This window comes from Lepidochelys olivacea (assembly GCF_965140295.1).
Source record: "Lepidochelys olivacea isolate rLepOli2 genome assembly, chromosome: 13".
Lineage (NCBI taxonomy): Eukaryota > Metazoa > Chordata > Testudines > Cheloniidae > Lepidochelys > Lepidochelys olivacea.
In genome coordinates, this window is record NC_140423.1 from 41,891,217 (window position 1) to 41,915,459 (window position 24,243).

At 61.9% G+C, this 24,243-nt stretch overlaps 3 protein-coding genes across 5 annotated transcripts; 2 read left to right on the forward strand and 1 right to left on the reverse strand.

The window, feature by feature from the left end:
* Nucleotides 1-350: 350 nt before the first annotated feature.
* On the forward strand, nucleotides 351-9,745 carry SALL2 (spalt like transcription factor 2; the record flags this gene model as incomplete). 2 transcript variants are annotated; one of them, XM_084645280.1, is made up of 4 exons in its annotated part: nucleotides 351-558; nucleotides 6,268-8,525; nucleotides 8,682-9,080; nucleotides 9,460-9,745. In XM_084645280.1, the coding sequence occupies 3 exons, from the start codon at nucleotides 351-353 to the stop codon at nucleotides 9,060-9,062; spliced, it is 2,847 nt and encodes a 948-aa protein (XP_084501406.1). In that variant the 3' UTR covers nucleotides 9,063-9,080; nucleotides 9,460-9,745. The 2 variants fall into 2 exon arrangements, with proteins under 2 accessions (XP_084501406.1, XP_084501407.1); XM_084645281.1 differs by lacking the exon at nucleotides 351-558 and adding an exon at nucleotides 4,444-4,566.
* Nucleotides 9,746-11,667: 1,922 nt separating this feature from the next.
* Nucleotides 11,668-16,365, forward strand: METTL3 (methyltransferase 3, N6-adenosine-methyltransferase complex catalytic subunit). Its single transcript, XM_084645576.1, has 11 exons — nucleotides 11,668-11,884; nucleotides 12,785-12,975; nucleotides 13,299-13,697; nucleotides 14,129-14,304; nucleotides 14,506-14,722; nucleotides 15,093-15,280; nucleotides 15,545-15,583; nucleotides 15,665-15,773; nucleotides 15,858-15,923; nucleotides 16,024-16,136; nucleotides 16,207-16,365. Exons 1-11 carry the CDS (start codon nucleotides 11,791-11,793, stop codon nucleotides 16,316-16,318), a joined length of 1,704 nt encoding a protein of 567 aa, XP_084501702.1. The 5' UTR covers nucleotides 11,668-11,790; the 3' UTR covers nucleotides 16,319-16,365.
* A 191-nt stretch (nucleotides 16,366-16,556) lies between these two features.
* Nucleotides 16,557-24,179, reverse strand: TOX4 (TOX high mobility group box family member 4). Of its 2 annotated transcripts, none has more exons than XM_084645729.1 (9): nucleotides 24,093-24,179; nucleotides 21,140-21,208; nucleotides 20,260-20,502; nucleotides 19,747-20,004; nucleotides 19,188-19,427; nucleotides 18,940-19,011; nucleotides 17,677-18,384; nucleotides 16,967-17,130; nucleotides 16,557-16,845 (listed from the first exon to the last, which is right to left on the reverse strand). In XM_084645729.1, the coding sequence occupies exons 1-9, from the start codon at nucleotides 24,096-24,098 to the stop codon at nucleotides 16,782-16,784; spliced, it is 1,824 nt and encodes a 607-aa protein (XP_084501855.1). In that variant the 5' UTR covers nucleotides 24,099-24,179; the 3' UTR covers nucleotides 16,557-16,781. The 2 variants fall into 2 exon arrangements, with proteins under 2 accessions (XP_084501855.1, XP_084501854.1); XM_084645728.1 differs by having other exon boundaries at nucleotides 19,188-19,430.
* Nucleotides 24,180-24,243: the final 64 nt, after the last annotated feature.

A 24,243-nucleotide genomic window follows, 5' to 3' on the forward strand; every position in this document is an offset into this window, starting at 1 on the left:
CCAAGTTCTGCCTGCGGTTCCCTGCCTAGGGGAGGCACCTTCACGTCCCATCCTAACCCCCGTTTCGGCAAAATTAAACACCCTCCAGCCCTCCAGAGCCTGTAGCGCTGCGAAGCAGCTGTTAAACTTTCCTCTGCCCCACCCCAGAGGCAGCTGCATCTCAGCCTCAGGCCAGGGCTCTCTGCAGAACCAGCCCAAGTGTCGTAGCTCTGGACCAGGCCGGCCCTGGGTAACCAGCCACCCCACCCAGCGCCCGAGCTCTGCCCGGCAGGAAGGGGTTAAGGAGCCTTCGCAGCCCCAGGCACAAAAGAGACCCGAGTGACCGGCCAGATTAGGACTTCGCCTTGCCAATGAGGGCGCAAAGGAGGGGGCGTGTCCCTGCTCCGGGGAGGGGGCAGAGACCCCGCCTGGGAGACTCCCGGTGCCCACTGGCTCCCAAGCCGAGCGGCAGACCCAGGGGTGCCCGGCCCGGCGCCCCCGCGGGGATGTCTCGCCGCAAGCAGCGCAAACCCCAACAGCTCATCTCAGACTGCGACGGGTCCACGGCCTCCGAGAACGGTGGGTGCCGGGGGGGCCTGGCAGGTGTTGCTCGGGGGGGGGGGGGCCTGGGGCCGGCAGGGGGGCAGGGCAGACGGGGCAGGGGGAGTTCCCAAACTAAGTGAAACTCTCCAAAGTCTCCAACTCCCACGGGCTGTGCCCCTGCGCCCCTGCTCTGTCTAGCTCTGTATCCCCCTGCACCCCCTCATCTGTCCCCTGCACCCCGTCTCGCTCTGTATCCCCCTGCACCCTCATCTGTCCCCTGCACCCCATCTAGCTCTGTATCCCCCTGCACCCTCATCTGTCCCCTGCACCCCTCTAGCTCTGTATCCCCCTGCACCCTCATCTGTCCCCTGCACCCCATCTAGCTCTGTATCCCCCTGCACCCTCATCTGTCCCCTGCACCCCGTCTAGCTCTGTATCCCCCTGCACCCTCATCTGTCCCCTGCACCCCTCTAGCTCTGTATCCCCCTGCACCCTCATCTGTCCCCTGCACCCCATCTAGCTCTGTATCCCCCTGCACCCTCATCTGTCCCCTGCACCCCGTCTAGCTCTGTATCCCCCTGCACCCTCATCTGTCCCCTGCACCCCTCTAGCTCTGTATCCCCCTGCACCCCCCATCTGTCCCCTGCACCCTGTCTAGCTCTGTATCCCCTGCACCCCATCTATCCCCTGCACCCCCTCATCTGTCCCCTGCACCCCATCTAGCTATGTATTCCCCTGCACCCTCATCTGTCCCCTGCACCCCATATAGCTCTGTATCCCCCTGCACGCCATCTGCCCCCTGCACCCCTCATCTGTCCCCTGCACCCCATCTAGCTCTGGATCCCACCGGACCCCCCATCTGTCCCCTGCACCCCATCTAGCTATGTATCCCCCTGCACCCCCATCTGTCCCCTGCACCCCATCTAGCTATGTATCCCCCTGCACCCCTCATCTGTGCCCTGTACCCCATTTAGCTATGTATCCCCCTGCACCCCCTCATCTGTCCCTTGCACCCCACCTAGCTTTCTGTCCCCTGCACCCCATCTAGTTATGTATCCCCCTGCACTCCCTCATCTGTCCCCTGCACCCCCTCATCTCTCCCCTGCATCCCATCTAGCTATGTATCCCCTGAACTCCCTCATCTGTCCCCTGCACCCTCTCATCTCTCCCCTGTACCCCATCTAGCTATGTTTCCCCTGCTCTCCTCATCTCTCCCCTGCACCCCACTTAGCTTTCTGTCCCCTGCACCCCCTCATCTATCCCCTGCGCCCCATCTAGCTATGTATCCCCCTGCACCCTTCATCTATCCCCTGCACCCCGTATAGCTCTGTATCCCCAGCACCCCTCATCTGTCCTCCAGCACCCCATTTAGCTATATATCCCTCTGGCACCCCCTCATCTGTCCTCCGGCACCCCATCTACCTATGTATCCCCTGCACCCCCTCATCTGTCCCCTGCACCCTTCATCTCCCTTCCAGCACCCCATCTAGCTATGTTTCAGAGTAGCAGCTGTGTTAGTCTGTATCCGCAAAAAGAAAAGGAGGACCTGTGGCACCATAGAGACTAACACATTTATTTGAGCATCTAGCTTTGTATCCCCCTGCACCCCCTCATCTGTTCTCTGGCACCCCATCTAGCTCTTTATCCCCCTGCACCCCCATCTGTCCCCTGCACCCCGTCTAGCTCTGTATCCCCCTGCACCCCATCTGTCCCCTGCACCCCATCTAGCTCTGTATTCCCCTGCACCCCCCATCTGTCCCCTGCACCCAGTCTAGCTCTGTATCCCCCTGCACCCCCATCTGTCCTCCACACACCGTCATCTCTCCCCTGCACCCCTCATCTGTCCTCCAGCACCTCATCTAGCTGTGTATGCCCTGCACCCCTCATCTGTCCCCTGAACCCCTCATCTATGTATCCCCTGCACCCCCTCATCTGTCCCCTGGCACCCCATCTTTGTATTCCCCCCTGCACCCCCTTACCTGTCCCCTGCACTCCTCATCTGTTCCCTTCACTCTTCTGTCTATGTATCCTCCTTGCCCCACCTCATCTGTCCCTCCCCACCCTTCATCTATGAGTCCCTGTGCAGCCTTCCACCTTCTCCTGCCCCCCCATCTGCGTGTATCCCCTGCACCCCTCATCTGTCTCTGGCACCCCCTCATTGCTCCTCCAGTGCCACATCTAGCTATGTATGCCCTGCACCCCACATCTGTCCCCTCCTACACGCTTTTCTACCTGTCCATCCACCCACCCATCCCTGTCCGTCCGTCCGTCTCTTCCCCACTCTGTGCAGCACAGGTCCCCTCCCAGCCCCCTCGGGACCCTTTGTGCGGTTGCTAGGTAACCCTGTGAGCCCTGGAAATCTTCTCTTGTGTTGAGTTTGGGGTTTTTCTTCTTGGGTCTTTGGCTGCAGCAGAGGGAGCCGGAGAAATGGGCCGGGGCTCCCTGGGAGGGGCTGGTCAGAGCGAACATGCCCCCCAGTCCAGTGTCTGTCTGTCTGGTGCCAAACAGCAGGGCCCCACGGGCGTGAAGCCCCAGCTGGGTACACTGACCCCTGCTGCTCCAGAACAAGCGAGGCTGGATCCCGGGCTGGTGTAAACCTGCATGAGGGAAGCCAAGCCACCTTGGGGGAATCTGCCCCCCAGCTTCTGGGTCACCAGGTTCTCCCTGAACCTGCTGGCTTGGCTTGTGACAGTGCTTCGAGCCCTGGGGGTACACAGAGCTCTTCCAGGGGGTACCTTAACTCATCTAGAGATTGGCCTAGTTTTACAACAGGCTACAGAAAACGGGCTAGGGAAGTCCGGACAAAGGAGCATAGCATCCAATAACTGGTTTATACCGCTCTCTACGCTAGACACGGAAATGTCGGAACAATAGTGATGTGCCGGTTGATTTACTGTATAATTACAGGGTAAAAGCACGGAAGTCGGCCATTGTTCAGTACTAGTGTGGCTGGGCCACTCTTCTATTTTCATGTCTGATGTTTAAGCAAGTAGTTTTTAAGTGTGGTGAAACTTGGGGTTACACAAGACAAAGGGGTACAGTCGTCTGGAAAGGTTGAGAGCCACTGGCCTAGGGGTCTCCTTCCACAACCCCACCTCCACCTGTCCCCCTGGGTGGCAGCTGCCCTGGGCATGCAGGAGGGCGGCTGTGGGGGAGTAACGGGGAGCAGGGACCCACAGCTGGGATCTACAGGGTGCAGGGACACCCCACACACACACACGTATAGGAGGGCGCAGGGACCCCTGTTGGATTTGAGGCACAGGGACCCCCAGCTGGTCTCGGGGACCCCCCAGGCATTGGGCTCAGGGATGCCCGGCTGGGCTCGGAGCTCGGGAACCCCCGGCTGGATTCGGGGACCCCTGGGCATTGGGCGCAGGGACCCCCGGCTGGGCTCAGGGACCCCACGGCTGGATTCAAGGCGCAGGGACCCCCAGGCGTCGGGGGACAGGGAACCTTGGCTGTGCTCGGGGCACAGGGACCCCCAGGCATAGAGGTGCAAAGACCCGCAGTTGGTCGCGGGGACCTCACAGCTGGATTCAGGGCACAGGGACCCCCGAGCATCGGGGCGCAAGGACCCCTGGCTGGGCTCGGGGACCCCACAGCTGGATTCAGGGCGCGAGGACCTCCCGGACATCTGGGCACAGGGAACCCTGGCTGGGCTCGGGGCACAGGGACCCCCGGGCATAGAGGCGCAAGGACCCCCAATTGGGCGCGGGGACCCCACAGCTCGAGTCAGGGCGCGGGGGACCCCAGGCATCGGGGCGCAAGGACCCCTGGCTGGGCTCCACACGGAGCGGGCCCCCGTGCGTCGGAGCGCCCGCAGCGCTGGCCCCGGGCTCGCCGCCCCGGACTCCGGACACCAGAGGTCCCTGCAGCCCCGGCGGGTCGGATCCGCTCCGGCTCCTCCCTGCATCCGCCCCTCCTCCTGCTTCCTCCCCCCGCATCCTCCTTCTCCTCCGCCCGGAGCGCGCAGGCCCCGCGCCCGGACCGCCCCGCGCCCGCAGCTCCAGCGCCCGGGGACACGGGCCATGGCGGAGCCCGCAGGTGCGGTACTGTCCCTCGGCCCGCCCGCCTGGGACCGGCCCCGGGCCGCCGCCGCCGGGATGGGGGAGCGGCTCGTCCGGCCTCTGTCCGTGCGTCCCCTGCACCGTCTGTCTGTCCGTCCGTCCGTCCGTCCGTGCATCCCCTGCACCTTTCTGTCTGTCCCCTGCACCTTCTGTGTGTCTGTCCTTCCATCCGTGCGTCCCCTGCACCGTCTGTCTGTCCCCTGCACCTTCTGTGTGTCTGTCTGTCCGTCCGTGCATCCCCTGCACCTTTCTGTCTGTCCGTCCGTGCATCCCCTGCACCTTTCTGTCTGTCTGTCCGTGCGTCCCCTGCACCTTTCTGTCGGTCTGTCTGTCCCCTGCACCTTCTGTCTGTCCGTTCATCCGTGCATCCCCTGCACCTTTCTGTCTGTCCCCTGCACCGTCTGTCTGTCTGTCTGTCCGTGCGTCCCCTGCACCTTTCTGTCTGTCTGTCCCCTGCACCTTCGGTGTGTCTGTCTGTCCGTGCGTCCCCTGCACCTACCTGTCTGTCTGTCCGTCCATCCGTGCATCCCCTGCACCTTTCTGTCTGTCCCCTGCACCGTCTGTCTGTCTGTCTGTCTGTCTGTCTGTCCGTCCGTGCGTCCCCTGCACCTTTCTGTCTGTCCCCTGCACCTTCGGTGTGTCTGTCTGTCCGTGCGTCCCCTGCACCGTCTGTGTGTCTGTCCGTCCGTGCGTCCCCTGCACCTTTCTGTCTGTCCCCTGCACCTTCTGTGTGTCTGTCTGTCTGTCCGTGCATCCCCTGCACCTTTCTGTCTGTCTGTCCGTGCGTCCCCTGCACCTTTCTGTCTGTCTGTCCCCTGCACCTTCGGTGTGTCTGTCTGTCCGTGCGTCCCCTGCACCTACCTGTCTGTCTGTCCGTCCATCCGTGCATCCCCTGCACCTTTCTGTCTGTCTGTCTGTCTGTCTATCTATCTGTCCCCTGCACCTTTCTGTCTGACCCCTGCACCTTCTGTGTGTCTGTCTGTCCATCCGTGCGTCCCCTGCGCCTTTCTGTCTGTCTGTCCATCCGTCCCATCCATGTGCCCCTGTCTGTCCATCCCTACCTCCCCTGCACCCTCTGTCTCTCTGTTCCCCAGCACCTTTCTGTCTGTCCGTGCGTCCATCCTCTGCAGCCCTCTGTGTCTGTCTGTGCATACATCCCCTGCACCCTCTGTCTGTCCGTCCCTCCCCTCTGTCTGTCTGTCCATATGTCTCATGCATCCCAATGGGATTATTCCTGATTTACACCCTGGGAAAATGAGAACCGGGCCCTGTCTCCCTCTCAGCCTGGGACCTGACCCCCCTCTGGACTCCCTTGTGCCGGTGAGGGGTGGGCATGCATGGCACCAGGGGGTGCCGTGCGGGGAAAGCCAGCTAGGCACTGTGTTCTGAGCGGGGAAGGGGGAGGACTGCATGGAGGGGACTTGGGGGAGGCAGCTCCCCAGCCCTTATGCAGCCTTGAGGGGAGCAGGCTCCTCTGCCCCCTATAGCTTTGGGGGGATGTAGGGACACCCGCTATAGTTACGGGGGAGATCTTAGGTTCCTGTATAGATATGGGAACTGTCTCTGGTTCCCCTATGGTTTGGGGGAGTTGCGGAAGCTCTGGGTTGCAGGGGACTCCCCTGGCATTGCCACTCCAAGGTCTGACCCTCTGTCTCTCTCTCTCTCCCTCTCTCCACAGGGGACACAGGTGACGAGGCAGCCCCGTCCTGCCCCACGGAGCTTGCTGCCCACCGGGACACCTGTCACCCCGAGCAGCCCCCTCCCTCTTCCTCCTCCTCGGCCAACGGGCAAGACAGCGCTGGCTCTTCCTCCTCCTCCTCCTCCTCTTCCTCCTCCTCGGAGCCCCGGCCCGACAGCCCCCCAGGCATGGAGACAGAGACGGCTCCTCTGGCCAGCAATCCCTTGGCCCCGGACCCACCCCCTCCTCGGCCGCCACCGCCCCTGGCTCCACCAGCTGCCCCCCCCCACTCTGGGCACCTCAACATCCCCCTGATCCTGGAGGAGCTGCGGGTGCTCCAGCAGCGCCAGCTGCACCAGATGCAGATGACGGAGGAGATCTGCCGGCAGGTGCTGCTGCTGGGCTCCTTGGGGCAGTCAGCCCCCTCGGCCCCTGCCTCAGAGCCAGCCCCGGGAGCCTCCCACCAACCCAAGGCCCCCTTGCCTGTCTTCTCCATCAAGTCCGAGCCGGTGAGGACCCAGGTGTCGGGCTCCCCAGAGGTGCCCAAGCCCACCTTTTTCCACCTCTACCACCCCTTCCCTGGCAGCGCCAGGGGCCCCAAAGCAGAGCCCATCCTGGCCCCAGCGTTCCCTACCACAGGGCTCCTGGCCGCCCAGTGTCTGGGGGCAGCGCGGGGCCTGGAGCAGGCCACCTCCCCAGGGCTGCTGCGGCAGAAGAACGGGGCCGGGGGAGCCGAGCTGGGGCTGGAGGAGAAGCCGGGGGGTCGGCACAAGTGCCGCTTCTGCGCCAAGGTCTTCGGGAGCGACAGCGCCCTGCAGATCCACCTGCGCTCCCACACGGGCGAGCGCCCCTACAAGTGCAACGTCTGCGGCAACCGCTTCACCACCCGGGGCAACCTCAAAGTGCACTTCCACCGGCACCGGGAGAAGTACCCCCATGTCCAGATGAACCCCCACCCTGTCCCGGAGCACCTCGACTACGTGCTGACCGGCGCCGGGCTGCCCTATGGCATGTCCGTGCCACCGGAGAAGGCCGAGCCGGGTGAGGAAGCAGCGCCCCCCGAGCGCAAGGGGCTGAGCGCCACCGAGAGCCTGACACTGCTCTCGGGCACCGCGGCCGGGGGCACAGCCGCCACTCAGACCCTGCCCGTCTTCAACAAGCTGGTGCTGATGAAAGCGGCCGAGGGGCGGGGCAAGGGGGACGAGAACACGCCGCCGGGGCGGGAAGCAGAAGGAGCCCGGGTGCCCCTGGGCAAGCTGCCCAGCTGGGCCCTGCTGGCCAACCACTTCAAGGCGGGCAGCACCGGCTTCCCCTTCCCCTATGTGCTGGAGCCGCTGGGAGCCTCCCCCTCGGAGACCTCCAAGCTGCAGCAGCTGGTGGAAAAGATCGACCGACAGGGGGCCTCGCCCGGAGCCAGCCCGGCGGCCCCCTCGGCCTCCTCGCCGCCCTCCTCTTCCTCCTCGGGGCCCAACCAGTGCGTGATCTGCCTGCGGGTGCTGAGCTGCCCCCGGGCACTGCGCCTTCACTATGGGCAGCACGGAGGGGAGCGGCCCTTCAAGTGCAAGGTGTGCGGCCGGGCCTTCTCCACCCGGGGCAATCTGCGAGCGCACTTCGTGGGCCACAAGGCCAGCCCGGCTGCCCGAGCCCAGAACTCCTGCCCCATCTGCCAGAAGAAGTTCACTAACGCCGTCAGCCTCCAGCAACACGTCCGCATGCACCTCGGGGGCCAGATCCCCAATGGAGCCCTGCTGCCTGAGCCCCCCGCTGCCCCAGGGGAGGGCCCCTGCCAGCCCGAGGGTCCCGCCCCGCAGAGGGACGAGGAGGAGCTGTCGGAGGAGGAGGAGGAGGAGGAGGAAGGCAGCGATGAGGACTCACTGGACAGCAGCACGGAGAAGGCCATGGGGGGCGAGGAGAGGGCGTCCAGCCCGGAGGAGGAAGCAGCCCCAGCTCATGCCAAGGAAGAGGAGGATGCTGGGAAGCCAGAGGTGGGGGGAGCAGCTGATCGCAGCCGCTCGCCTCCTGCGGGAAGGAGCCCCCCACCGGCCACGGAGGGAGAAGGGGACCCTAGCGCCCAGAAGGCAGAGGAAGGAGGAGACAGAGCACAGGAGGGAGAGGAGGAGGGGGCAGCAGGGGCTGGAGCCGAAGAGCCACGGGCCAGCCAGGCCAAAGAGGGGGTGGCACTGGCCTGTGGGGTATGCAAGGAGGGATTCCCTGACGGGGCAGCACTGCGTAAGCACGCCCTGGCAGCCCACCACCAGGTAAGGGAGCCCCTGCTCCTCACCCCCTATTCGCGAGACTGTCCCCTGCCTCTCTCCCTGCTCGAACCTCCCCCATCTGCCCTTGCCTTTACCCAGGGCCCTCGGTCTCCCTTGAGATTGAATGGGCTCCCCTGTCTGTCTCTGTCCCGGTGGCAGGTTCCCCTGGGCAGCACAGCGTGGAGCTGCGGCACAGCACGGCGTGGCCGGCGTCTGGTCCCAGAGGCCCTAGCAACACCGGGAGGCACAGCAAAGCTGCAGGAGTTCCTGGCGCGGGATGTGCCGGCCCAGCTGGTGGGGCCCCTGTCCTTCTGGAACCAGTACACGGCCTTCATCGCAGGGGGGTGCCTGGCTGCCAAGACCTGCCGGGGCCCCCCCATCACCGCTACCCCCTCCTCCTCCACTGCACCCCCTGTGCTTTTTGGCCCGGCCGCTGTGCCCAGCAAGGCAGCACCCCCCGAAGCCAAGGAGAAGCCGGCGGGAGGACCCCCAGCTGCAGGGGAGGCTGCCCCAGAGAGCCAAGGCAAAGCGGAAAAGTAGCCTACAGGCCCTCAGCAGGTAACATCCTTCCTTCCCCAGGGAACAAAGAGAGGAGGAGCTTGACCCCAAAGTCCAGCCCAGCTGTGATGAGGGGCTGCCCCAGAGACACAGGGAATCCCCCCAGCCTTCCCAGCCATGGCACAGCTCTTTCCCCAATTTAGCCACTTCTTGGGGGGTGGGGAGCTGGGAGGGTGGAAAGGATGGGGGCCAGGGCAGACTAGGGGTCACTTGGGAGAGGGCTGGGGTAGGAGGTTGCTCGGTGGGATGGATTTGGGGTCAGAGGTCAGTCAGTAGGAGGGGTAGATGTCAGAGGTCATGCCATCAGTTTGGGGGTTGTGCGACCCCACTCTGCCCAGCAGTGCTGCCCCCTAACCCCATCTCTCTCTCTCTCCTCCAGGGGGCGCCAGCCCTGGCGTGCTGCAAGAGGCACCAGCCCCCGCGAGGGGATCAGGCATCGGGGACGCGGCCCCCACACAACTTTAGTGGCATTTTAGTCTTTTACTTTTACTGTAGCTCAGAGGGGACTGGGCGGGGGGCAGGACCCTGGCGCAGGGACCGGGGCTCGTCCCAGCCACCCTGGACCCATAGTGAAGTGCCCTCTAGTGTAGAACAAAGGCCCAGCCTCTCTGGCCAGGGTCAGCGGGACTTTGTCTGCGTCCATCATTAAAGCAGTTTGACAAATCCCCAGAGACTCAGGTCTTATTCTTCCCAGGGACGGGATGCGGGGGGTGAGTAGGGAGATTCAGACTTTTCTCTGCATCTCACACACAGAGCAGAGCTTGTCCCTTCCAGCAGGGGGCAATAGGGGTACACAGACACATGGCAGGACTCGTCCCTCCACCAGGGGGCAACAGGGAAACACACACCCACACAGAGCAGAGCTTGTCCCTTCCAGCAGGGGGCAGCAGGGACAGACAAACAAATGGCAGGACTCACACACAGGGCAGGGCTTGTCCCCTCCAGCACGGGGAAGCAGGGACACACACACACACACACACGGCAGGGCTTGTCCCTTCCAGCAGGGGTCAGCAGCGACATATACACACTTTGGTCGCCTCATTACCTCCAGTGTGACTAAGGAGCCAGACCCATGTGGCTGGGGGCTGTAACACGCTCATGTTCCCTGTGGATCGACACTGGGGGGCAAGAGGGGGATTGCACACACTCCCCAGCGGATTACCAGTACTGCCTATCTCCAGCCCTGCTCCCTGCATCCAGGCCGGGCTCTTTTCCCCTCCCCTGCCAGTTTCACATAATGCTCCTCAGCTGCTTGAGCCTGATCCAGCCAGAGCTGCTTGGAGGCCTCTGATGAGGGGAACGTCCAGCCACCGCTAATCCCCAGAGTCATCCCCCCTTCCTTCTCCAACTCAGCTGTTCTTCCCTCCCCTCCTATCTTGCCATCCCTGTTTCATTTTCCCTCCCTCCTGCATCTGCCAGCTCTTCCTGTCTCTCTCCAGCCCCCTCACCACGGCAGATTAGCTGCCCCCTCAGCCCAGGTGCCATGCTAAAGTCAGGGGCAGGGAAGAGTTCTTTATCCCCAGGAGGGACCTAGGGCTAGATTCAAGGACAGTGAGTCTGTGGCGGAACTGGGACTGGAACTCAGGCATCCTGAATCCTAGGGTGTGAACTGCCTGGCAATCTGGCGCCCCCCTTTGCTCCACATGGGGCAAACACCCAGGGGTGTTTTCTGCTGCCCTCCAGAGGTGGCTGCATGTTGAGGGGGTGATGTGCCTGGGGACACAAAGGGGCTGGAGGAATGGCAAATGTTATCCTTCAACCAGCCTAAAGCACGCCAGGGAAAGGAGAAGCTGCAACAGAAGAGGGAGCAAGGTTAGGCCCTCATCCCTGCCCACAGCTGGTCACTATCACTGGGTTTGTCTGTCAGCCCCCAGGATCGGGTCAGTGCCAGGTGCTCACTACCATGTTCTTTCGTGCCAGAACGGCCTCCCTAGTGTCTGCGAAAAGCAGCTGCCCCCAGTCACCAGTGGGACGGGTTTTGCGCCCAGGGGCCAGTGACCAAGATGGCTGCCTCCACAGGTCCACTGCATTGACAGCAGGGCTTGTGGCTTGGGGAAGGAATGCTCTGGTGCCAGTAACCAACATGGTCGCCACAGCTTCGCAGTGAGATTGCCATGCCTTCTATTCACCGCCTTGATGTGAGAGACCAACAGGGGGTGCCACCTCAGATGGGGGCCAGACACCAACATGGCTACAACCACTGCCCTGTGAGGCTGGTGTGGAGTCCAAGTATAGCCAACAAGGGCCAAAGCCTTTGTGCCAGTAACAAAGATGGCTGCTATAGCGCGGCTAAGCGCCTCGGTGCCAGTAAACAAGATGGCAGCCAAGCCATCCCCAGTCAAAAATGGCCGCCGTGAGGTTTTAAAACCAAGATGGCCGTCGTTTGCCAGTAAATAAGATGGCTGCTTTTTAAACAAAGATAACCAAGATGGCGGCTTTAAAAAAAATACCCCTAACCAAGATGGCCGCTCTGTACGCAACCCCCCCATAACATTGCTTGCCAGTATACATGATGGCCACGGCGGATTCGAGGTGTGGACAGAAACCGGAAGTGCGCGCTCCTTATCTCAATCCCCCCCGAGGTATTTCCGGTTACTGCTGTTTGCGCGGCTCGGGTGAGCAGCATCGGTCTGCCCGGTGCCTGGGGCTGCCTGAGCGGGGAAGGGCGGCGGGGCCGGAGACCCCGGGCCGGGCCGGGCCGGGCCGGACCATGTCGGACACGTGGAGCTCGATCCAGGCCCACAAGAAGCAGCTGGACTCGCTGCGGGAGCGGCTCCAGCGGCGGCGGAAACAGGATCCGCTGGGTGAGGAGTTGGGGGGCAGTGGGGGTCAAAGGGCAGCGCGGGGCCATGTAGTTCAGGGGTCAAAGGGCACGGGGTCGTGGCCACTCTTAGGGCATTGATGATGCAAGTAGGTCAGGGGCAACGGGAAGAGGGTCAGGAGGCAAAGGACACGTGGGGGCAGTGGTGACACCGGCAGGATCCCCTGGGGGGGTCGGGGGGGTCGCAGGGCCAAAGGGCAAGTGGCACGAGTGGGGAACTGGGGCCCAGAGGATACCAAGGGGTCAGGGGTAACTAGGGGAGGCAACGGGCACAAGGCTCGGTGGGGACTGGGGTTTGGCCAGGGAAGTGGGGGCTCAGGGAGGTAGATGGTCGTGTGGGGGGGTGCAGGCTAGATCCCTTGGCTGTGAGATCGAGGGGCACTGGGGGGGTCAAAGGTCAGCAAGGCCATGACTGGATCAGATGGGCAGATGCAGGGGTACTGGGCCAGGGGGATTAGGAACCATGAGGCAGGGCCAGAGGGTGGCTGCAGCAGTGGCAGAAGCAGGACCCTTGTGTTGGGGTCAGACGTTCAAGGGCATTCTGGGCTCAAGTGGTCCCCAAAGGGCACTGGGGCAACAAGGTGCTGGGGATACAGGGGGTCAGGAATGCAGGAGGCATTGGGGGCCAGGGTGGCAGGAGAAGCCATGGGGTTGGGGCACTAGGGGGGTCGACAGCAGCTGCAGCAGAGACCCCAGCTGGATCCACTGGCACAGGGGTGAGAGGCAGTGGGGAAGGTGGCAGGACTGATTGGCTGCGGTGGTTGGGATTGGGGTGAGGTGGGGGATTTGGTGTTGTGGGCAAGTGCCAGGGCAGTAGGTGGGGAAGGGGGTGTCACCTCTCGGTACTCAGACATCACCAGCCTCACCCCGTCTCTCTCCCCAGACCTCAGGAACCCAGAGCTTGCGTCACCCTTCCGCAGCGACAGCCCAGTGCCCGCAGCCCCCACACTCAGCACCGCAGCTAGAGAGCTGGCCACTGACCCTGAGCTGGAGAAGAAGCTGCTGCATCACCTCTCGGACCTGGGGCTGGCGCTGCCCACCGATGCCCTCTCCATCTGCCTGGCCATCTCCACAGTGAGAGCCCGGTCCCTCCCTCTTACTGCTGGTCCCATGGGACCCAGCCCCATTCCCCTCCACCACCCATCCATGTGAAAACACACCCGCCTTCCCCCAGCAACGCCTGCTTTGTTTCCTGTTTGGTGTTCCTTTGTTCCCTGGGTTGGCTGATTCTCTGACACATGCCCCCCACCCTCCCTCCAGTTTGACCATCCTGCCTCCCCATGCTGCACTCCATCTCTCCCCACATGGGGGACCCTGTCTCTCCACCCTGCCAGGCACTAGGGTGACCCCATCTCTCTTCACACTTGCCCCACCCCGTGACCCTGTCTGTCCCACAGCCGGAGGCCCCCATCACCCAGCACAGCGTGGAGAGCCTACTGCAGAAGTTTGCGGCTCAGGAGCTGATCGAGGTGCGCCGGGGACTGCTGCAGGACGACGAGGAGCAGCCCACTCTGGTCACCTATGCTGACCACTCCAAGCTCTCCGCCATGATGGGCGCTGTGGCTGAGAGGAAAGGCCCCACTGAACCAGGCAGCACTGGGGGTCAGAAGCGCTGGGCGGAGCAGGATGCTGGGGGTGCCGTTCCTTCCCCAGCTGGTGCCACCCCCTCTGCCTTGACCACCTCGGAGCTGGCCAAGGAGCCGGCCAAGAAGTCTCGGAAGCAGGCATCGGACCTGGACCTGGAGATCGAGAGCCTGCTGAGCCAGCAGTCCACCAAGGAGCAGCAGAGCAAGAAGGTACCAGCTGGATACCTGGATCCTATCCTCAACACAGGCTGGGGGGCCCAGTGCTGGGATCGCTCCGTGGCTCTGGGAGGGCAGTGGAGTCTAGTGGGTTGGAGCAAACATGATCTCAACCCTGGCTTGGGGTGGGATCCTGAGACCTTTTTTCTCTGGACCAATACAGTCTGTTTCCTTTCCGCACCTCGTTAACAACGTTCATTGGTACAGGCTATTGTGACCATTTATGAACCCTTACCCAGTTTCCAGCAGTTGGGGAAGGTCTGCTAGACTGCAGTTATTCCCACAGGGAGGAGCAGGGTGGTGGGGAGACTGGGAGTCAGGACTCCTGGGTTGTATCCCTGGCTCTGGGAGGGGACTGGGGTAGGAGTGGGGGGGAAGGGAACCCCGGATTCCTGGGTCCTTCTCACTGCTCTCCCCCACCCCAGGTGAGCCAGGAGATCCTGGAGCTGCTGAACACAACCACGGCCAAGGAGCAGTCAATCGTGGAGAAGTTCCGCTCGCGAGGCCGCGCCCAGGTACAGGAGTTCTGTGACTATGGCACCAAGGAGGAGTGTATGAAAGCCACAGATGCTGAGCGGCCCTGCCGCAAACTGCATTTCAGGTGAGAGCCAGGACACCTGGGTTCTGTCCCAGGCTTGAGGAGGGGAGTGGGGTTTGGTGGGTTAGAGCAGGGGGCGTTGGGAGCTGGGACTCCTGGGTTCTGTCCCTGCCTCTGGGAGGGGAGTGGTCTAGTGGGGGGAACGGCAAGTCGGACACCTGGACTCCTGGGTTCCATGTCTGTCGTTTCCCGCTCTCCCCACAGGCGCATCATTAACAAGCACACGGATGAGTCTCTGGGCGACTGCTCCTTCCTCAACACCTGCTTCCACATGGACACCTGCAAGTACGTCCACTATGAGATTGATGCCTGTGCCGACCTGGACGCCTCTGGGGGTCGCGACCACAACGCTGGCCAGGAGCTGGTGCTGCCCCAGGCAGTGGGTGGGGACCCCAGCATCGACCGTCTCTTCCCCCCGCAGGTATCGCTGGCAGGTGGGAGGAATGTCTGGGCAAATCAAAGGGTTAGGGAGGAAGTGGTATGGGGCAGCGCAGCTGTCAGATCTCTGGGGAAAGGTTTGGTGGGGGGCTCTGGGCAGCATTACGGGGGTGAGACTGTCCTGTCTCTGGGGAAGGGTTTGGGGTGATGAGGGGGCTCTGGGCAGCGTTATGGGGGTGGGGCTGTCAGGGCTCTGGAGAGGGGCACAGAGGCTGGCGAGCTGTGGGACGAGGCGGCTCTGGGGAGCCCAGTGTGAGGTGGAGGCTCCCTGCTGTGCCATCAGCGGCCGGAGGCCATTCTCCTTGGGGATAGGGAGTTTTGGTTTCTCTCTGACACTCCCCTTCCCCCCCCAGTGGATCTGCTGCGACATCCGCTATCTGGATGTCAGCATTCTGGGCAAGTTCGCGGTGGTCATGGCTGACCCGCCCTGGGACATCCACATGGAGCTGCCTTACGGCACCCTGACCGATGACGAGATGCGGCGCCTCAACATCCCCGTCCTGCAGGACGAAGGGTTTCTCTTCCTCTGGGTCACTGGCCGGTATGGGGGGGCGGGGGCAGGGCTTGAGCCTCTGGGTCACCAGCCAGTACGGGTGGGGCATGCAGCAGAGGCTCTGGGTCACCAGCTGGTACTAGGCAAGGGGGGAGGTGGGTGAGCCTGCTATGGCTCCTGGGGTGGGTCAGGCTGCGGGACAGGCAGTCTGTGCGTCACTGTGTGGTGTGGCAACGGAGGGGGGGTCTAGGCTAGGTTGAAAGGGTGCCTGGGTCAGTAGAGCATCTCACCCCTGCCCTGCTCTCCCCCCAGGGCCATGGAGCTGGGACGCGAGTGCCTCAATCTCTGGGGGTAAGTGTCTGTCTCCCTCACCCCTCCCCATGCCACTGCCCCCTCTAGCCTAGCACCTAACCCCCTCTCCTTCTGCCCCAGGTACGAGCGGGTGGACGAGATCATCTGGGTGAAAACCAACCAGCTGCAGCGAATCATCCGCACGGGGCGGACGGGGCACTGGCTGAACCATGGGAAGGAGCACTGCCTGGTATGGGGGAGCACTGCCTTGGACCAGGTAATATGTGGGGGTCTCCCCAGCACCTGGCTCAGCCTTTCTCTCTCTCCTGTACAGGTGGGGGTCAAAGGGAACCCCCAAGGCTTCAACCGGGGCCTGGACTGCGATGTCATCGTAGCTGAGGTGAGTTCAGCCCCTCCCCACGCTCTGGCCCCCCTGCTGGGAGTGGCCAGGGCTCTTTCCCTGCTCCCCACAGCTCCCCCATGGCCACCACCTCTTGCAGGTCCGTTCCACCAGTCACAAGCCAGATGAGATCTACGGCATGATCGAGCGCCTCTCTCCTGGCACCCGCAAGATTGAGCTGTTTGGCCGCCCTCATAACGTGCAGCCCAACTGGTGAGTGTTTCCCCCCCACCCCGGACACTAGGACCCCCCACCCTCTAACCCTGCCCTCTCTCTTTGCCAGGATCACCCTGGGCAACCAGTTGGATGGCATCCACCTCCTGGACCCTGATGTGGTGGCCCAGTTCAAGCAGCGCTACCCAGACGGGATCATCTCCAAGCCCAAGAACATGTAGGGGATGGGGGGACAGGGGGCTATTTCGTAATAAAACAAGAAAACTGGTGCTGGGCCTCACTCCCTGGGACTGGTGGCAGCTGCTGGCGCTGGGCACAGGCAGCCCCCCCAGAGCCCATTCCGCTCCCAACTCCTGGCTGAAGGGGACCCAGGCCAGGCAACGGGGTGATGATGGGGATCACCAGCAGCTAGCCTGTCGTCCCCCCCCGACCCTCTCCCCAATAAGCAGTTCACAAAGCTCCAGCCCCTCCCACTTTAATCAGCTCCAGAGGCATGGCCTGTAGAAAGGGCAAAGTCTGTGCCATCCCTGTGCCTGCACCCCACCTCCCGCCCACCCCTAGGGGACATCGTCCCCCATGGTCCCCTGCAGTGTCTGTGCCGGGCTCGCCCGCTGTCCTGCAGTGTCTGGGCCAGGCACTGCCCCACACTCTGAAGGGGGGCACTCTGCACCCCTGCCGCGACGGTCACTTCACAAACACCACGCTGTTGTTGGAGTTACGGGAAGCCAGCCACGCTAGGAACACGTCCCTGCGAAGGGAGACAGAGCGAGTGTGAGCGTCAGCAGGCAGGAGGGGCATCCAGGTCCCTGCCACCTGCACGAGGACAGAGGGGAGGAGAAGGTTGGGGAGGCACAGCCCACCCCCCTCACCTGCAGTGCTTGACAACACACTCGCTGCTGCAGTACTCGTTGTCCCAGTCGCTGCTGCTGACAGGCGGGTTGTCACAGCCAGAGCGCACGCAGCGGGGCCGGGGCGACAGCCCCATGGGCGACTCTGACACCAGCTCCACATCCATCTGCGTCGGGGACTCCACCTGGGCATGGGGGGGAGAGACCGTCACTGGCTGCGGAGCAAGGCCCCAAGGCTTCTGCCCAAATCATGGCCCCGCCCCCTGCCAGGCCAGTCCTGCCTCAACCCTCCACAACCTCACACACCCGACCTCTCACCCCTCCACAACCCCACACATGCCCCCACAGCATCCCTCCAGACCCCCCGCACCCAGCCTATCCCTCCTATCAACCCTCCACAACCCCACACTTCCCTCCACCACCCCCTGCACCCAGCCTATCCCACCACACCACCCCTCCGCAACCCCACACATCCCCCCAGACCCCCTGCACGCAGCCTGTCCCCCCACGTCACCTCTCCACGACCCAGAGAACCCCTGGGTCATCTACACCCCTCCAGTCTACCCCACCCCATGGCCTCTCAGAGACCCCTCAGCACTGAATGGGCTGGGTCTTGGCCCTGCCAGCCCCCCCATCGACCACGAGGCGGGGCAGAAGTACAAGGACACAGGAGGCACCGTGTCTCCGCCCAGCCCTCCCCACTTCTAGGAGCAGGGCCCCCGTTCCCTCACCTCAGGCACCACGTCAGCCGTGATCATCTCTACGGGCTCCGGGGAGCCCTGGGGCTCTGGGCTGGGCCGCTCAGGACTGGCCTCCTCAGGCTGCAGGGTGACAGGCTGGATCTGCAGGGCTGGTGGAGGCAGGATCTTGATCTGCAGGGGCGGGGGCTGCTGCTGCAGGTGGAGCCGCACCTTCTGCTGTAGGGCAGGCTGCTGCATGGCCTGCAGGGGCGGGGGGGGCTGCAGGACAGCGACCTGCTGGGCAGGGGGCTGGGGCGGGGGCATCTGCTGCAGGGGTGGGGGCTGGAGCCGGGGCAGCTGCATGGAGGAGGCAGCAGCTGCAGCCGCAGCTGCAGCCTGCAGCACAGAGCGGGTAACTATCTGGGTGGCGCCCGTGCCCAGCTGCAGCCCCCTGGAGGTGACGGAGGTGACGGGGATGACAGTGACCACACCGCCCTGCGAGGACACGGCCAGCGACGAGGGCAGCATCTGCTTGGGGATGATGATCTTGGTGAAGCTGGGCTGGGCTGGCGGTGGCGAGCAGAGGTTCCCAGCGCTGGGTGCTGGCTGGGGGGCAGCCGGTGGGGACTCCAGAACCGGCGAGGGGGCAGGGGGCGTGGGGGCTGGCGAGGGGGGCGTGGGGGCTGGAGCTGGCGCTGGCTGGGGAGCTGCTGCGGGCGGCACTGGGTTCAGGTCCAGCTCTGCCGTCTCAGCTGCTGTCTGCGGAGAAGGAGAGGGAAGATTAGCCCAAGAGTAGAGAAAGCAGGAAAGTGGGGGGACTCTGAACCCTCCTCCCTGCAGCAACCCAGGGGAGAACAGACAAGCCGGAGCCTCCTGGGGGGTGGGGGAGAAGCAGCTGAAGCAGGGACCTTCCGAGAACTTGTTACAGTTTTGCTGAATTCCCTCAGCCGTTTTCTCTGACCCACTCCCTCCTCCTCCATCTCCACCTCATTCCCCCCTGCTCCTCGTCCAGCCCCCTCTGTCAGCTGAGCCCAGCCCGCCTTCAGAACTGCAGGGCACAGAGCGGCCACTTGCTGCCAGCCCCTGCCCTCGGCCTGAGACTATACATACGGCGCCAAGTGCAGTGGGTCCCCATGCCCGGCTGGCCCTTTGCACTACCAGGGCACACCTGATAAGGGACAGACAGCGACATGGACAGATGGAGCCAGTGAGTGTCCTGCTGAGGGGCTGCAAAGGGACTTGGCAGGGGAGAAGGGAGCAGACCAGGCCAGCTGTGGCAGGGGGATGGAGGCCTGACCCCCTTATCTGACACACCTGGATAGCCCGATAAGCCGCCAGTGCCTTCAGATACTCCTTCTTCGCCGCCTCCGTCTTCCTCTTGTAAACCTGGCAAGGAAGGACAGGGACTGAGCAGCAAGGCCCACCCCACCACCCTGCTCCTAGCCTGGCCCACCCCCAGCCCCACCCCCACTCCTCCCACCCCCAGCCCTCACCTGCCTGTGCTCTTCCCCCCAGACCCCCATGGCCCTCCCCACCGCAGTCCCCCCCCATGCCACCCCCACCTGTTTCTGCTCCTCGCCTAGGCTGTCCCACATGGAGGCCACAATCTTGGAGACCTCCCCAAAGGTGGCGTTGGGGTTCTGGCCCTTGATGGCAGCCTGTGTGTCACGGAAGAACAGGGCGTAGGCTGAGACCGGCTTCTGCGGCTCATTCGGGTCCTTCTTCTTCTTCTGCTTCTTGGCGGGCTTCTGCTTCCGCCCCGCATCCAGCACCACCGGCGCTGCCTTCTGGGCCGGCACCTGCTGCTGGAGACAGGCACCACCTTCAGCAGCACGCAAGTGGGAGCCAAAAGGCCAGGAGCCATGGGCCCCAGCAAAACCCGTGGGGGAGGGAGTGAGGGGCCCCGGCAGAGCCTGTGGGGGAAGGAGCAAGGGGCGGAGAGAGAGAGAGAGAGAGAGAGGATGGAGGGTGCCATCGGAGCATGGCGGGGAGGGAAGAGGCGGGTGGCTGGGAGCACCGGCCCGCAGCAGAGCCCATGGGGGGCAGTGGGGAGACAGACACAAGGGGCACCAGCACTGCCCGTGGAGGGGGGCACAGCCCGGGGCACCAGCAGCATCTCACCCGTCTGAACTCCTCGGGCTCGTCTTCCTGCAGGGAGCTGGTCGGCGAGGGTGTGGTGGAGAGCCGCTCCTCGGGCGACTGGGCAGCGGGCGGTAGGATGGAGCTGCCCCCCAGGCTCAGGCCCAGCTGGGAGCTCAGCTCAGACTGGTCAATGGTCGTCAGCTGGCCATGCCCCATCAGTGCCCCAGGGCTCATGGGCACATCTATCGTGACAGGCGGGTTGGTGCTATACTGGGTGCCCATGGAGTGATCCAGGTCCTGGAGGGGCAGACACAAAGCTGAGGGGCTGGCGCTGGGGGGAACTGCCCCTCCCCCAATGCAGGCCCAGCAGCACCAGCCCCCTGCAATACCCCAGCCTGCTGCTAGAGGGCACCAGCCCTGGCCCCCCTCCAGCACGTACATCCCAAGCCAGCCCCTGGGGGGCCCAGGCTCCTCCACACCCCACAGCCAGGCACTACAGGGCAGCGCCTTGCAAAGCAACCCGCCCTCCCCTGCCCAGCCCCAGCCCCTCACCATGGCCAGCCCCCCCGTCAGGAGCCCGCCGCCCTGCTCCATGAGGCTGTGGTTCATGCCCACGGGCATGTCGAGAGCCTGCACGCCATACTGGGTGGAGAAGCCGGTGTCCGGTGCGCTGCTGGGGTCCCCCAGGTCATCGAAGTGCCCCACCACGTCTGAGACAGCTAGCGAGGGGTCGGCGTCCAGGGAGATGGGCGGGATCTCAAACTCCTCATCCCCCAGGCTGGGGGTGTGGAACGTCTACAGAGAGGTCGGAGACTTGAACTCGGTGCCACCTGCCCCCTCCCCCGGCCAGGGCCCAGCCCCCATCTCCCTGGTGTCCCCTCCCCCGGCCAGGGCCCAGCCCCCATCTCCCTGGTGTCCCTCACTACCCCTCCCCCAGCCAGGGCCCAGCTCTATCATCCTGGTGCCCCATAGTGATCCAGAGGATCTGTGCTACGCCCCATCTTTTAAACCGTCCCTCGGACAAATCCCTTCAGTGAACCAGACCCCCTGGGGTCCCACCAGCGTCAGCCACATGGCTCCACGACCAAGCTCTGGGCTCCAGCCCCCCTGCTTCACCCCAGCAAATCCCACTGGGGCAGCAACATTTTCCCCGCTTCAGGGACCAATGCACCTCCGCGGGGGTCTGCAGTGCCAGCAGGCAGCCTCTTCCACCCTGAGCCGGGCCCAGCCTGGCCAGGTCCCTCTGGCCGAGCCACAGCTCCTTCTCCCAATGCTGCTGAAGGAACCGTCTTGGTTTCCTCTCTCTGCCTCTGCTAGTCGATCATTCCCAGGTGAGCCTGGGTCTCCCAGCTCCAGCCTCCGTCCATGTGCCTCCTCCCGCAGACCCTGCTCTGCTCAGCTCCCACCCCAAATCCATCACCTGTTTTCTCACCTCCGCCCCCGACAGGAAGGGATGGGCCGTCCCCGTGATGGCCAGATAATTGTCGTTTCCTCCAGGGAACTATGGGGGAGAGAAGAGATGTGGGCTGGTGAGGGAGGGGGAGCAGAGCAGCCTGTGTCTTCAGTCTCTATGCAAACCCCAGCCCACGAGCCCTCGCTATGGCATTCAGCCCTGTACATGGGGTGACTGGCACCCAGTCCAGGCAGCAGCGAGAGGCAAATACCTGCCCTTGCCATCTGCAGCTGGGCCTTTCAAAGGAGCCCCGGGGGTGTTAATGGGGCTTTCCAGTAAGACACAGGCAACCATGCCAGCCTCACCTGCCCTGGAAGCTGGGCTAGGCACATTCCAGGTTGGAAATCAGGCACCATTTTGGGGTTTTTTTGTTTGTTTTTTAACAATGAGGGTAATTAACCACTAGGACAAACTCCCAAGGGAGGTGGTGGAATCTCCATCTCATGAGGGCTTCAGAGACAGCCCAGAGACCTTCCAGAGGGAACTGGGAGGAATTCTCTGGTCTGTGACACACAGGGTCCCTGTTGGCCTTAAAATCAATTAAAAGTGCCAGGGATTTACTTGAACCATTTTCCAGACCAATTCAGTTACCCTGGTGCTGAGCCTTGTACAGATGCCCTCCTTATGGATTAAAGCAGGTACATTTCAGTTTGGGGCCACCCAAAATAACCAGTTAACCAACTCAAAATAAACTGGCTTTAATGGGAGATAAGGCCCCCCACATGCTTCTGTTCTGGTTTAACTAAATTTAAACCAACCTGTGGAAGTGGAAAAAGGGATAAAGGGAATTTGAATGCAGACATCTTAGTTTCTTAGGAATAGAGCAAGAGTCAGGCTAACTCTAAAAGTGAGACTTTAAGGCAGGGCCTGGGCGAGCGGGAAGCGAGTGGGAAAACTGTAAGAGATGCTGTTTTGACTTTGACTGTTGTCACTTTGGATGGGCTATCACCAGCAGGAGAGTGAATTTGTGTGGGGGGGTGGAGGGTGAGAAAACCTGGATTTGTGCTGGAAATCACTTTAGATAAGCTATTACCAGCAGGACAGTGGGGTGGGAATAGGTATTGTTTCATATTCTCTGTGTATATATAAAGCCTGCTGCAGTTTCCACGATATGCATCTGAGGAAGTGAGCTGTAGCTCACGAAAGCTTATGCTCTAATAAATTGGTTAGTCTCTAAGGTGCCACAAGTCCTCCTTTTCTTTTTGCGAATACAGACTAACACGGCTGCTACTCTGAAACCTGTTTTGACTTTGTGTTAGATAAGAATGGAATGCAGACTGTAGCAGGAACTGCTGAGAAAAGTGAGATATCAGGAAAGAATATGTATAAACAAGACGTGGCTGTTGATCATTATTGTATACAACAAAAGGTATAAATGCTTGCCCTAATTGTTTATCAGGCAGAGACTTGCCTAGGAAGGGGAAATCCCTGTCCCTGCGCACTCTCCCCCTTGCAACTGCTTGAGAATAAACGGTCTCTGACTTGTTGCAAACAACCTAAGAGTGAAGACTGTGTTTTCTTCCACAATTCTCTTAAACTAGCACAACAAGCCGCCAGGCTTCAAAGGTTTTAGCATTTGTCTAGGTTTGAAAATTAACCCAGATTGAGACAGGAAGAATTTAAACTACAAGTTACTCCACTCCCTGCTTTGTCACAGACTCCCTGTGGAACCTGAGGCAAGTCACTAAGGGTTTGTCTACATGGGACACTCAGAAAAGTTAATCCAATTTAACAACAAGTGTAAATTTCAAGTGGATTTGCTAAACTGCACACAACTCCTGTGTGGATAGTCTTATTCAAGTGGCCCTAATTCACTTTAATTAACTTCCAAGTGAGTTAGGTTAAATTGAATTGAGGCCACTTTAATTCTGAATAAGAGCAAGCATCTTCATATGTATTTAATGTGGTTAACTAATCCACTTTAAATGAACTCACATTAATTTTCCTGAGTGTCCCAGACAAGCCCACAGCCTGCAGTTTAACCCACATAAGCTGGGCTAAAGCAAAGCCCTGGTCTAGAAGGTTTAGTGCCAGAGCTGTCTGTTACGGGTGTGACACTTACACCAGAAAAACCCCCACAAGAGCCACAGTGAAACTGGTATAAAAGATATGCTAGAAGAGCTTGTTTCACTTCCCCAGCACAAACATTTTATACCAGCAGAGCTATCTCTACACTGGGTGAGGGGTTTGCTGCCTTAACACTGCTGACATGGCCATGACACCACCATGTTTAAGTGCTGACAAGACCTGGCTCACAGCCTTTTTGTCCCTCTAAAGTGGCCTAGGGATCTGGGATTTCAGCCTGACCCACAGGCAGAGATCTCTTTGAGGATGGGATTTTACACAGGTTCAGTCAAAGTGACGTGAGTTCACAAGTGCTCAGGTGGGCCGGTAAGTTTACAGGTGCGAATCAAACTGCCTGAACCAGTTTCATGCCAGCGGGAGGCAGGTGTCAGTCACAATCCAGCCCCTTCATTACTTTGGTGTAAGGTCTCATCTATACTAGCACAGATTTGCTGACAGAGCTGGACATCGGCGCAGCTCTGCTGCCAACGCTGCCCTAATGGAGAGACGCCTGACGCCAGCCCAAGAGAAATCGCATTTGAATGGGACACAGCTCAGGCCAGATCGCAGAGCCAAACAAGCTGCACCAGCAAACGTGCTTGTGTGTCAGCATCACCCCACCCGGGGGTCCTGGCGCCATTATTTGGGGGAGGGGGATGCACACGTGTGTGTGTGTGTCACACATGGATACTGGCAAAACCTTTACGTGTGGAACAGGTGTGAGGCTGACTTCAGCACCCCCCAGCCCCCCGCCACCTCCCCAGCCCCCCAAAGCCCCAGCCACCTCCCTGCCTCCCAAACACCCCCCTGCCACCTCAGGCCCCAGCCCCCCCCCACCGCCCCACGCCCCAGCCACGCCCCCCCTCACCTCCATGGTCCCAGCAGCCGCCACCGCCTCCGAGTCTGTAAGCGACACCCCCACCCCCCACCCCGAGCCCTCTCCCGGAACCGGAAATCGACGCCCTCCCGTGCTCCCCCAGCCGCCGCTGTTTGGCGTCACTTCCGGTGCAAACCCCAAG